Below are 13,003 nucleotides of genomic sequence, written 5' to 3'. Positions count from 1 at the left end.
ACTGCTTATCATACAAAGAATAATTACAATTATTTTCTATGCGATATTATGTGATTTATATAATATTTTGACGATTTATTTTCAAGCCTAAAAGGTCAACAATGTTTTTGGGGTGTACTCCTATCATTTATTGCACTGTAGGAGCTTCTTTCAGAGGAGCATCACTGCTCATTTTGCGGCCCTTAAAGAGTGGCCAATCAGCTTATACAATAGTTTTTTCATATTGGACATACATATTACACTGAACACAATCTTCTGTACGTTGTGTCGCAGTAAAAGGAAGGGTCTATTCTACTCTGGAGCACTTACAGTTTCCAAATCCATAGAGTTTACACCAAGAGGAGCGTCATTGCTCATTCTGTAACCCTTAAAAAGTGGACTATCAGCCTAAATCCAATAGTTTATTTCATACTGGACATACAGTGTATGTATGTGTGTATGTATGTATGTGTATGTGTGTGTGTGTATATATATACACAGTGCATTCGGAAAGTATTCAGATCCCTTGACTTTTTCCACATTTTGCTACATTACAGCCTTATTCCAAAATTGATTAAATATTATGTTTTTCTCATCAATCTACACACAATACCCCATAATGACAAAGCAAAAACAGGTTTAGACATTTTTTCAAATTTATAAAAAACATACCTTATTTACATAAGTATTCAGACCCTTTGTTATGACACTCGAAATTGAGCTCAGGTGCATCCTGTTTCCATTGATCATCCTTAAAATGTTTCTACAACTTGGAGTCCACCTGTGGTAAACTCAATTGCTTGGACATGATTTGTAAAGGCACACACCTGTATATATAAAGGTCCCACAGTTGACAGTGCATGTCAGCGCAAAAACCAAGCCATGAGGTCGAAGGAATTGTGCGTAGCGCTCTGACACAAGATTGTGTCGAGGAACAGATCTGGGGAAGGGTACCAAAAAATGTCTGCAGCATTGAAGGTCCCCAAGAACACAGTGGCCTCCATCATTCTTAAATGGAAGAGGTTTGTAACCACCAAGACTCTTCCTAGAGCTGGCCGCCTGGCAAAACTGAGCAATCTGGGGAGAAGGGCCTTGGTCAGGGACCAAGAACCCGATGGTCACTTTGAAAGAGCTCCAGAGTTCCTCTGTGGAGATGGGAGAACCTTCCAGAAGGACAACCATCTCTGCAGCACTCCACCAATCAGGCCTTTATGGTAGAGTGGCCAGATGGAAGCCACTTCTCAGTAAAAGGCACATGACAGGCCGCTTGGAGTTTGCCAAAAGGCACCTAAAGGACTCTCAGACCATGAGAAACAAGATTCTCTGATCTAATTAAACCAAGATTGAACTCTTTGGCCTGAATGCTAAGCGTCATGTCTGGAGGAAACCAGGCACCGCTCATCACCTGGCCAATACCATCCCTATGGTGAAGCATGGTGGTGGCAGCATCATGCTGTGGGGATGTTTTTCAGCGGCAGGGATTGGGAGACTAGTCAGGATCAAGGGAAAGATGAACGCAGGAGTGGCTGAGAGGCCCAGCCAGAGCCCGGACTTGAACCCGATCGAACATCTCTGGAGAGACAACATCTCTACAGTAACCTGCTGATTTTCGAATAAAGCGACCAGGGCGTCAACTGACAGGGGGTTGCTCTGGGCAGCATGTCGCTTTGCGTCAGTGGGGAGGCAACAGATACATTTGTCCATTACCAGTCAATCTATTGCTGATGGCCCGTCCCCCGTGGTAAGCCAAGTTCTAGCTAGTCTAACCAGCTCAGCTAATTGAGGTCTTACCGGGGCGTGGCCATCATAGGCCCAGGAGTGGAACCGTTGGGCCCGGGTTGGTAGGTTGTGCCCATAATGGGCAAAGATGGCAGTTTTTTCACAGCAGCATAGTTGTCGACGTCCGCCAGCACCAAGTCCCTACAGGCCCTCTGGGCTTCTCCAGTCAGAAAGGGGAACACTTTGCCAGCCCAGTCCTCCTTGGGCCATCGCTCTCTCTGCGGTGCGCTCAATTACCTTTAGATAAGCTGCAATGTCATCTTCAGCACTTAGCTTGGTGAGGACCTTGCCTGGTTCCGTCATTCGGTCCGGCCGGACCATGGTTTGGCTAAGCTGTGTGACAGTCTCCTGAAGGGCAAGGAGGCTTTGGGTTTGCTGTTTTTGGGCTTGCACCAGCTGAGTTAAAGTGTCTTCCATGATGACCACCGGCTTCTTATTCTATTGTGAGTTCAGAGCATGGGAGGGTTGTGCCCACATCCTCCACCAACTGTGGCAACCCAGGGGAGTCAGAGGTGAAACTCACAATAAAATAAGACCGCGGGAGACCGTTTTGCGGTGCTCAAACAAAAGTTGTTTTTTAATAAAGGTTGTGGGGAACGGGGAGGGGAGAAATACAACTGAAAGGCCTCTCAGGTAACGGGTGGGTCACTCTGTGTCCGGCGTGGCGGCTCCTCGGTCCGCCTGGAGTCCGGGGTTTCAATACTTGCTCTCAACCTCCCCCGGGTGGCGTGCTGCCTGGGAATGGGTCCTCTTCCTTTGGGCAAAGAAAAGGAAGAGAGAGAGACAGGTGAGTCAAACATTGCCTAGTATCTTCTTTGGCGTCTGATCGAGGTGCGTATCATACTCACTCCGGTTCTTCTGAGGTCTAGGCGTACCCTCTACCTGTCTGACCAAGCACACAAATGACTGCACCTCTACTTATATCCATTTGGGGTAACAAGGGACAGGTGGGTCCAATTCCAGGTGCCAGTTGGTTGCAGCACCTGGACTGGGTAGTATTGGTGTTGAATCACCAGCCCCAGTTGGTGCCTGTAGAGCTGTCCATGGTGCTGACTCACCTTGGCCTCTCTAGCCCCCTGGAGCTGACCAAGGACCTGCTCCTTCCTTTGTAGCTCCCTGCTGGCCCCCGGGTTGCCACAACACACACACAGCCAGAGTTTGAAAAGGATAATTTAATCACAAACCGTATACCCTGAAACGGACATCCTCTACATTCAAACTGACATACTCCATATTTAGTTCATGTTTCGAAATTTAAAAAAATACAGCTATTTTTAAGTCCGCTTTATACAATTTGATTTCATGTGGCATGAACAAAAGCACAATTTCTCAGTCAAAAATACGTGACAAGTGTGGGAGCAGCATGTCTTCTCTCATGAACTTGAAGTCCATTTGATGTGATTTATTTAGTGGTAAGGCATCTCCCCTGTGTTTATTACCTCATGGTCTTTTAGGCTCCCTAACTGGGTAAATATAATTCCACACTAACCATGTTGCCATCCAACCTTTTTAAGCGAGTAAAAACAAATCACGACAGGTGTGATAGAAACAGGGAATGTTGGTACAATTTCATAAATGTCGACAGCCAACTTGTTCGTTCGACATGGTGGGATATTTTTGTGTCTGTAAAATTAACTATGCGACAATTCCGGTGAAAACGCTTTCATGCACAAATATTGATAGAATAACCATCATGTCGAAGTAAACTTGCAGTCACATTGATATGTTGTGTGGTCCTCCCACCGCAACTTAAATAACCATGCAGTTTATTTGGCTACAGATTAAATAAGTTAGGATAAACTTCACAGGGTGGTGAAAGTGCACGGTGATGAGATTGATGCTCCTTTCCAATAAATATCCAGGGTCTTCATTTGTATGTTGGCGACATGATGATCGGTGCTTGGCTGCCAATTGACAAATAAAAATGATTTTGCTCTTATCCACAATCTCATCATGTAGGCTCCCCTCCGCACTGTATCTGCGAGCTGTTGGCTAGAGCGCACGTGCCAAGACCAGAGTGGGCACATTTTCTGTTTATTGCAGACATTTACATTTACATTTAATCATTTAGCAGACTCTCTTATCCAGAGCGACTTACAGTTAAGTGAGTGCATACATTTTCATACTGGCCCCCCGTGGGAATCGAACCCACAACCCTGGCGTTGCAAACGCCATGCTCTACCAACTGAGCTACATCCCTGCCGGCCATTCCCTCCCCTACCCTTTTATGTGCACTATGTCATCACCCACAGCTTTTTATTTTCAACAAGTCACTTTGATGGAAACACACCTCTGGTGGGAAAATTTTAATATTTTTCATGCATATTTTTGAATATTTGCATTGAAATCTGTCGCAAATTGGATGGAAACCTAGCTAATGGGAGCATTGATAAAGTTTCTCTCTGGTGTGAATTATTTCATGTGATTTCAGTTGCTTTACCCAAGTAAATTTCAATCCACAGGAGTAGTTGAAAAAGGTTTCTCGCTTGTGTGTCTTTGCTCATGCCGTTTCAGTTTCCCTAACTTCTTAAAACTCTTTTCACAATGAAAACAGTGGAAAGGCTTCTCTACTGAGTGTATTCTTTCATGTTTTTTTAGGTTACTTGACGTGGAGAAATTATTTCCACACTGGGAGCAATGGTAAGGCTTTTCTCCTGTGTGTGTCCTCTTATGTGACTTCAGGTACCCTGATTGGGTAAAACTCTTTCCACACTGAGAGCATTGGAAAGGCTTCTCTCCTGTGTGTATTCTCTTATGATCTTTCAGGTTCCCTAACTGGGTAAAACTCTTTCCACACTGGGAGCATTGGTAGGGCTTCTCTCCTGAGTGTATTCTCTCATGTTTTTTTAGGCTCCCTAACCGGGTAAAACTCTTGCCACACTGGGAGCATTGGTAGGGCTTCTCTCCTGAGTGTATTCTTTTATGTTCTTCCAGATGCCCTAACCGGGTAAAACTCTTTCCACATTGGGAGCATTGGTAGGGCTTCTCTCCTGAGTGTATTCTTTTATGTTCTTCCAGATGCTCTAACCAGCTAAAACTCTTTACACACTCAGAGCATTGATAGGGCTTCTCTCCTGTGTGTATTCTCTCATGTTTTTTCAGGCTCCCTAACCGGGTAAAACTCTTTCCACACTGGGAGCATTGGAAAGGCTTCTCTCCTGAGTGTGTTCTCTCGTGTGATTTCAGGGACCCTGATGAGGAAAATCTATTTTCACATTGGGAGCAGTGGTAAGGCTTCTCCCCTGTGTGCGTTCTCTTATGTTCTTTCAGGTGCCCTAACTGGATAAATCTCTTTCCACACTGAGAGCAGTGATGTGGTCTTGCTGGTTTGGACGTTTCTGGGTCTGGTTCCTCTGAGGGACTCGTCCCGCTTTCAGAGTGAGAGTCTGGTCTCTCTCCTGCCAAAGAAAAACAAAGTATTTAATTAAACAGAGGGTCATTCCATGTCATTTCAGCAAACCATGACACCCACCATCTCAGATTGTTCTGAAATTGTTTATTTAGTTAGAAACATATAATATTAACATTCTTGAAACATTATTTTGTTGAAATATAATTTGATCTCTGAGAAATTAGCAAAAGCTATTGGTTTTCTACCCAAAGTTGTAAATAAAATGTTGTGACCCATTTAATAAACACAAGAGACCAGCAAAATGGATAAAAGGGTGTGGTGGCAGTAGCGGCCTCTAGTGGGCAAAAAGTGGTACTTTCACACAAATGTAGGTTAAAGAATGCAAGCAATGGCTAATTTCTCTGAACAGGGGGGAAAAAACCAGCACCAGATTCACAGGGGATACATTAAAAAGGTTGAAGAAGCAATACTCCAAGCAGCAGCAGCTCCATACTACCAAATCAGTAAACATGGGTACCCTCATAGATATCATCCTGACTAATTTACCCTCTAAATACACCTCCGCTGTCTTCAACCAGGATCTCAGCGATCACTGCCTTATTGCCTGCGTCCGTAACGGGTCCGCGGTCAAACGACCACCCCTCATCACTGTCAAACGCTCCCTAAAACACTTTAGCGAGCAGGCCTTCCTAATTGACCTGGCCCAGGTATCCTGGATGGATATACAGTGGGGAAAAAAAGTATTTAGTCAGCCACCAATTGTGCAAGTTCTCCCACTCAAAAAGATGAAAGAGGCCTGTAATTTTCATCATAGGTACACGTCAACTATGACAGACAAAATGAGAAAAAACATTCAAGAAAATCACATTGTAGGATTTTTAATGAATTTATTTGCAAATTATGGTGGAAAATAAGTATTTGGTCAATAACAAAAGTTTCTCAATACTTTGTTATATACCCTTTGTTGGCAATGACACAGGTCAAACGTTTTCTGTAAGTCTTCACAAGGTTTTCACACACTGTTGGTGGTATTTTGACCCATTCCTCCATGCAGATCTCCTCTAGAGCAGTGAGGTTTTGGGGCTGTCGCTGGGCACCACGGACTTTCAACTCCTTCCAAAGATTTACTATGGGGTTGAGATCTGGAGACTGGCTAGGCCACTCCAGGACCTTGAAATGCTTCTTACGAAGCCACTCCTTCGTTGCCCGGGCGGTGTGTTTGGGATCATTGTCATGCTGAAAGACCCAGCCACGTTTCATCTTCAATGCTCTTGCTGATGGAAGGAGGTTTTCACTCAAAATCTCACGATACATGGCCCCATTCATTCTTTCCTTTACACGGATCAGTCGTCCTGGTCCCTTTGCAGAAAAACAGCCCCAAAGCATGATGTTTCCACCCCCATGCTTCACAGTAGGTATGGTGTTCTTTGGATGCAACTCAGCATTCTTTGTCCTCCAAACACGACGAGTTGAGTTTTTACCAAAAAGTTCTATTTTGGTTTCATCTGACCATATGACATTCTCCCAATCCTCTTCTGGATCATCCAAATGCACTCTAGCAAACTTCAGATGGGCCTGGACATGTACTGGCTTAAGCAGGGGGACACGTCTCGCACTGCAGGATTTGAGTCCCTGGCGGCGTAGTGTGTTACTGATGGTAGGCTTTGTTACTTTGGTCCCAGCTCTCTGCAGGTCATTCACTAGGTCCCCCCGTGTGGTTCTGGGATTTTTGCTCACCGTTCTTGTGATCATTTTGACCCCACGGGGTGAGATCTTGCGTGGAGCCCCAGATCGAGGGAGATTATCAGTGGTCTTGTATGTCTTCAATTTCCTAATAATTGCTCCCACAGTTGATTTCTTCAAACCAAGCTGCTTACCTATTGCAGATTCAGTCTTCCCAGCCTGGTGCAGGTCTACAATTTTGTTTCTGGTGTCCTTTGACAGCTCTTTGGTCTTGGCCATAGTGGAGTTTGGAGTGTGACTGTTTGAGGTTGTGGACAGGTGTCTTTTAAACGGATAACAAGTTCAAACAGGTGCCATTAATACAGGTAACGAGTGGAGGACAGAGGAGCCTCTTAAAGAATAAGTTACAGGTCTGTGAGAGCCAGAAATCTTGCTTGTTTGTAGGTGACCAAATACTTATTTTCCACCATAATTTGCAAATAAATTCATTAAAAATCCTACAATGTGATTTTCTGGATATTGTTTTCTCAATTTGTCTGTCATAGTTGACGTGTACCTATGATGAAAATTACAGGCCTCTCTCATCTTTTTAAGTGGGAGAACTTGCACAATTGGTGGCTGACTAAATACTTTTTTTCCCCACTGTAGATCTCATTCCGTCAGTAGAGGATGCCTGGTTGTTCTTTAAAAGTAATTTCCTCTCAATCTTAAATAAACATGCCCCATTCAAAAAATACAGAACTAAGAACAGATATAGCCCCTGGTTCTCCTCAGACTTGACTGCCCTTGACCAGCACAAAAACATCCTGTGGTGTACTGCATTAGCATCAAATAGCCCCCGCGATATGCAACTTTTCAGGGAAGTTAGGAACCAATATACACAAGCAGTCAGGAAAGCAAAGGCTAACTTTTTCAAACAGAAATTTGCATCCTGTAGCACTAACTCCAAAAAGTTTTGGGACACTGTAAAGTCCATGGAGAATAAGAGCACTTCCTCCCAGCTGCCCACTGCACTGAGGCTAGGAAACACTATCACCACCGATAAATCTACAATAATCGAGAATTTCAACAAGCATTTTGCTATGGCTGGCCATGCTTTCCACCTGGCTACCACTACCCCGGCCACCAACTCTGCACCCTCCGCTGCAACTTGCCCATGCCCCCCCCCGCTTCTCCTTCACACAAATTCAGACAGCTGATGTTCTGAAAGAGCTGCAAAATCTGGACCCCTACAAATCAGCTGGGCTAGACAATCTGGACCCTTTCTTTCTAAAACTAGCCGCAGAAATTGTCGCAACCCCTATTACTAGCCTGTTCAACCTCTCTTTCGTAACGTCTGAGATCCCCAGAGATTGGAAAGCTGCCGCGGTCATCCCCCTCTTCAAAGGGGGTGACACTCTAGATCCAAACTGTTACAGACCTATATCCATCCTGCCCTGCCTTTCAAAAGTATTTGAAAGCCAAGTTAACAAACAGATCACCAACCATTTCGAATCCCACCGTACCTTCTCCGCTATGCAATCCGGTTTCCGAGCTGGTCATGGATGCACTTCAGCCACGCTCAAGGTCCTAAACGATATTATAACCGCGATCGATAATAGACAGTACTGTGCAGCCGTCTTCATCGACCTGGCCAAGGCTTTCGACTCTGTCAACCACCACATTCTTATTGGCAGACTAAATAGCCTTGGTTTCTCAAATGACTGCCTCGCCTGGTTCACCAACTACTTCTCAGATAGAGTTCAATGTGTGAAATCGGAGGGCCTGTTGTCTGGACCTATGGCAGTCTCTATTGGGGTGCCACAGGGTTCAATTCTTGGGCCGACTCTTTTCTCCGTGTATATCAATGATGTCGCTCTTGCTGCTGGTGACTCTCAGATCCACCTCTACGCAGACGACACCATTTTGTATACATCTGGCCCTTCATTGGACACTGTGTTAACAAACCTCCAAACGAGCTTCAATGCCATACAACACTCCTTCAGTAGCCTCCAACTGCTCTTAAACACTAGTAAAACTAAAGCCAACACCTCCTTTGGCCGCCATTCCTTCCAGTTCTCTGCTGCCAATGACTGGAACGAATTGCAAAAATCTCTGAAGCTGGAGACTCTTATCTCCCTCACTAACTTTAAGCATCAGTTGTCAGAGCACCTTACCGATCACTGCACATGTACACAGCCCATCTGAAATTAGCCCACCCAACTACCTCATCCCTATATTGTTATTTATTTTTGCTCTTTTGCACCCCAGTATCTCTATTTGCACATAATCTCTTGCACATCTAGCATTCCAGTGTTAATACTAATTGTAATTATTTTGCACTATAGCCTATTTATTGCCTTACCTCCATAACTTGCTACATTTGCACACACTGTATATATATTTTCTGTTGTATTTTATGACCTTATGTTTTTTTTTACCCCATATGTAACTCTGTGATGTTGTTTTTATCGCACTGCTTTGCTTTATCTTGGCCAGGTCGCAGTTGTAAATGAGAACTTGTTCTCAACTGGCTTACCTGGTTAAATAAAGGTGAAATAAATAAAATAAAATAAAGACATAAAGAACTGATACTGTATACTGGTTGTTAGGGGTGGGGGGGGTCTGTGGGTGGCTATTGATAATTTATTGGATTCCTCATGTCTTACTCATTGTCCAAATCGGATGTTAGGTATGAAAAATAAAATGATGCACTCACTAACTGTAAGTCGCTCTGGATAAGAGCGTCTGCTAAATTACTAAAATGTAATGTAAATGTAAAAAGTAAAAAGTAAAATGTAAATGTACTATATTTATATAAGATTATATGAATCCCATAAATTAATTAGCTTAATTTCTCAGAGATCATATTATATTTCAACAAAATATAATGTTTCAGGAATGCTAATCTTGTCTGTTTCTAACTACAGGAATGATTTCAGATGGTGGGGGTCGAAATCCTCAATCCTCTTTCTTGTGCTTTGGAATGACTCCAGAGAGACCAGGGTTGTATAAACGGAAGCAAACAGGCCGAAATGTGGCGGGGGGACGGACGGACTACCTGATCTTGTCCAATAAGAAAGCTTGCTTTCGTTTTGAGTTGCAAAAACGTTTTGCTACGGGCGTGCACTAATGAAGCTGTACTTCCCATTCCAGTCCCCTAGATGGAGACATGTAACCACTGGTTATTTAGACAACTCCACTGGTGAAGAAGGCGGTGAGGTTGAGGTCCACTGAAGGAGTACGTGCTTCGGAAGTGATTCAATGGGTGGTCGAGAAAATAAACGACGGAATACGTTTTTGGGACTGCAAAAAGGGAAAACATCTCGAGAAACGTCGTAGGGATGCCAGAGTCCCCTGCGGCAAACCAGGAGTACGGTGGAAGTAACGTTAGACAAAGATTTGGTTGGAGAGCCTCATAAATGGCGTCCCTTGAGAAAGCAAGAACAAGATGTACGTTAGGAGAAGTGCAGTATTATCATAAGGAGAGTTATACTTGGATTACGGAGGAGGAATGGAGTGAAAAAGAGAGGCAGAGGAGGTCTAAGAGAGAGAGGGAGGAAGATTGTGAGCTTGAGTCGGTTACAAATGACGGGAAAAAGGGAGAAGGTTTGTTAAAGAAGAATGGTAGAAAATGTAAGCAGAGTGAGCTGAAGACAGGAGGAGAAATGGAAGTGAATGAGGGTGAAGTATCGGAGGTGGTAGGTGTGGTGAAGTACTCGGAGCCCGAGGCTTACACCGAGGGTCAGGAGAAAGATGAGTGTGACAGTAGGATTTACGTTTTTGGAAAAAGTGGACCCTTGCCTTTTGGCTGATCCATTTGTGGTTTCAGGGTGGGTGAAAAAAAGAGTTGGGTATAGTGGAATCGGTGAGGGTAACCAGAAGTGGTTTAGTGATAATTGTTTGTGTTTCTGTTGGTCAGAGGGAGAAGGCGCTCGGAGTTAAACAAATGGGGGCAAGAAATGTGAATTGTTTCGCTCTCAAGAAAAGGGCGCCATTGAAAGGAGTGAGTACTGGGGTATCAGTAAATGTTAAAGTTGACCAACTGAAGGGGAAGATTACCGGTGTTTGTGATGCTCGTCGTTTGGTGCGACGCAAACAGGGTGGCGAGAGTGGGGAAACAGAAGTCATTGTCTGTTCTTTTGAGTTTTGAAGTTGAGTCTTTGCCCGACAAAGTGAAGTTAGTTATCCTGTACGGGCTTATGTGCCGAATATATTATGATGTTTCAGGTGTCAAACTTATGGGCATCTGGCAGCAGTGTGTAGGAGGGAGGTTCCAAGGTGTGAAAAGTGTGCAGAAGGGCATGAGACAAAGGAATATGTATCATTGGGGAAAGTAGTGGTATGTCCCGTGCGAGAGAGGCAGGTTGAGGTTTCCAGGGTAAGAGTAGTGAAGAAGTTGTCATGTGCTGAGGTAGTGAAGAAAGTAGAGGAAGATGGGTCAAGGGGGAGGAGTGGTGAGAGTAGGAGATATGTACCAGTACAGAGGGATAGGCCAACAAGTGATATATGTTTCAGTAATATTGGATTTTTAGCATTTATAGTAATGGGTATTAATTGTACTGCAGGGATGGAACATAAGTCTAAGAAAATGTAGGTTGTGGTGGCAGATGCAGACTTAACACACCCTGTAATTCTTCTCATGTTAAGTGGTGATGTCCCATCCTTTCAGGTTGAGGGCATGAGGTAGGAATACATAGATTTCAATAGTGGAGTAGGGTGGTGTTAAATGGTTTATTTTGTTTAAAAAATAAACAAAGGTTGTGAGTGTAGTGTTAGATGGTAGGGTATTTCTTTATTTTATTTTCCAAGCAAAATATAAGGGAGTTGTACTCCAGTCTAGTATGTGGCGGTAATGCAACATATTGGATGCCAACCGCCGTTAAACCTCATTTAAGAAGAAGTGCACTAATGAATATGACCCTGAATGAAACATCCACATGATACAACCGTCTTCCTGTGAGGTTTAATCCAAATCAGATCCCTCAATAACCTGAGGCCAAGTTTATCACTACGACAAAGACAAGCTGATAAAAGCCAAGTCTGGTATTTGTGTTATACTAACACATAGCATCTGTAATATTCTAAGACCACTACCCTTGTTTTGGTAGATAGAAATTAAACTAGTGTGAATAAACAACTATTATATTCATACCGTGTGCAGGAATTAAAATAAACTAGCTACCTTTATCATAGAAAGCATAAAGTGCTATTTTGTATGTATTTGATACATTGTTATGTTTTGTTGGTGGTCCCCACTCTTTGTAGCTTTAACTAAATAGTACAGTAAAACGTAATAGAATGCCCCTTTTAAACCACACATTCAACAACTGCAGAGTGTTTGCCCCTGTTTTTGAGACAGTACTTACTGGTGCTAATCAGATCGCCAGTCTCCTCCTCCAATGTGACAGTAATCTCCCCCTCCTTCACTCCAAAAACGTATCCCTCTCCCTTCACTGCGACAGTCATATCCTCCTCTTTCACTCCAAAAAAAGCATCCTCATTTTTATTTTCCTCCTCGTCTTCTTTTACATTAACGTCCTCCTCTTTCACTCTGAAAGCTCCTTCCTCTTCTTTCACTGTAACTTCTTTCTCTTCTTCTTTCACTGCGACAGATTCACCCTCTACCTCTTTTTTTACGGTGACGGCCTCTTCTTCATTCTCCACTTTCACGAGAGTTTCTTTCTCCGTCCAGCAGACCTCTTCTTTAGCAGGGGGGGAGTAGCTTAGTGAGCTCATGGTCGAGGATGTTAGCTAGCTAGCGACTAGCCTAGTGTTACTTTATCCAGACAGTTAGCTGACTAACAACAACAATTAGCAATGAAATGGGGTAACTAGTAGATACAACGGAAATGTATAAGCGTCTAAAGAGCTCCAATGTTTCAGATATATTGGCTAGCAAGCTACAGAGGTGGTTGACAAGATTTCATTGTTGTTGAATAATCTTCTTTGATTAGGTTTAAGGGCGGTTGGTATCCAGTAGATGTTGCATTACCGCCACCTACTACACTGGAGTATAACTCCCTTATACTTCGCTTTAAAAATAAAAAAATAAAAAAATACCCTACCATCTAATACTACACTCACAAAAAACTAAATATTTATAATAATTATAACTACCATACTCCACTATTTACAGCCTGAAGGGATGGGACACCACCACTTAACACACACTGTAACTCTTCTGATGTCAAGTCTTGCACACCCAAATACCTCTCTGCAGCTGCCACC

General features: G+C 43.5%; 1 protein-coding gene across 1 annotated transcript; it reads right to left on the bottom strand.

Moving 5' to 3' along the window:
* Positions 1-3,116: 3,116 nt before the first annotated feature.
* LOC311140265 (uncharacterized protein) lies at positions 3,117-12,727 on the bottom strand. The gene is made up of 2 exons (XM_084175236.1): positions 12,142-12,727; positions 3,117-5,156 (listed from the first exon to the last, which is right to left on the bottom strand). Exons 1-2 carry the CDS (start codon positions 12,509-12,511, stop codon positions 4,210-4,212), a joined length of 1,317 nt encoding a protein of 438 aa, XP_084031362.1. The 5' UTR covers positions 12,512-12,727; the 3' UTR covers positions 3,117-4,209.
* Between the last annotated feature and the right edge of the window lie 276 nt (positions 12,728-13,003).

Source organism: Coregonus lavaretus, assembly GCF_964263955.1.
Source record: "Coregonus lavaretus genome assembly, chromosome: 1".
In the NCBI taxonomy this organism is placed as follows: domain Eukaryota; kingdom Metazoa; phylum Chordata; class Actinopteri; order Salmoniformes; family Salmonidae; genus Coregonus; species Coregonus lavaretus.
The sequence above is the reverse complement of the archived record's forward strand: the minus strand, read 5'-3'. Positions and strand labels throughout refer to the sequence as shown.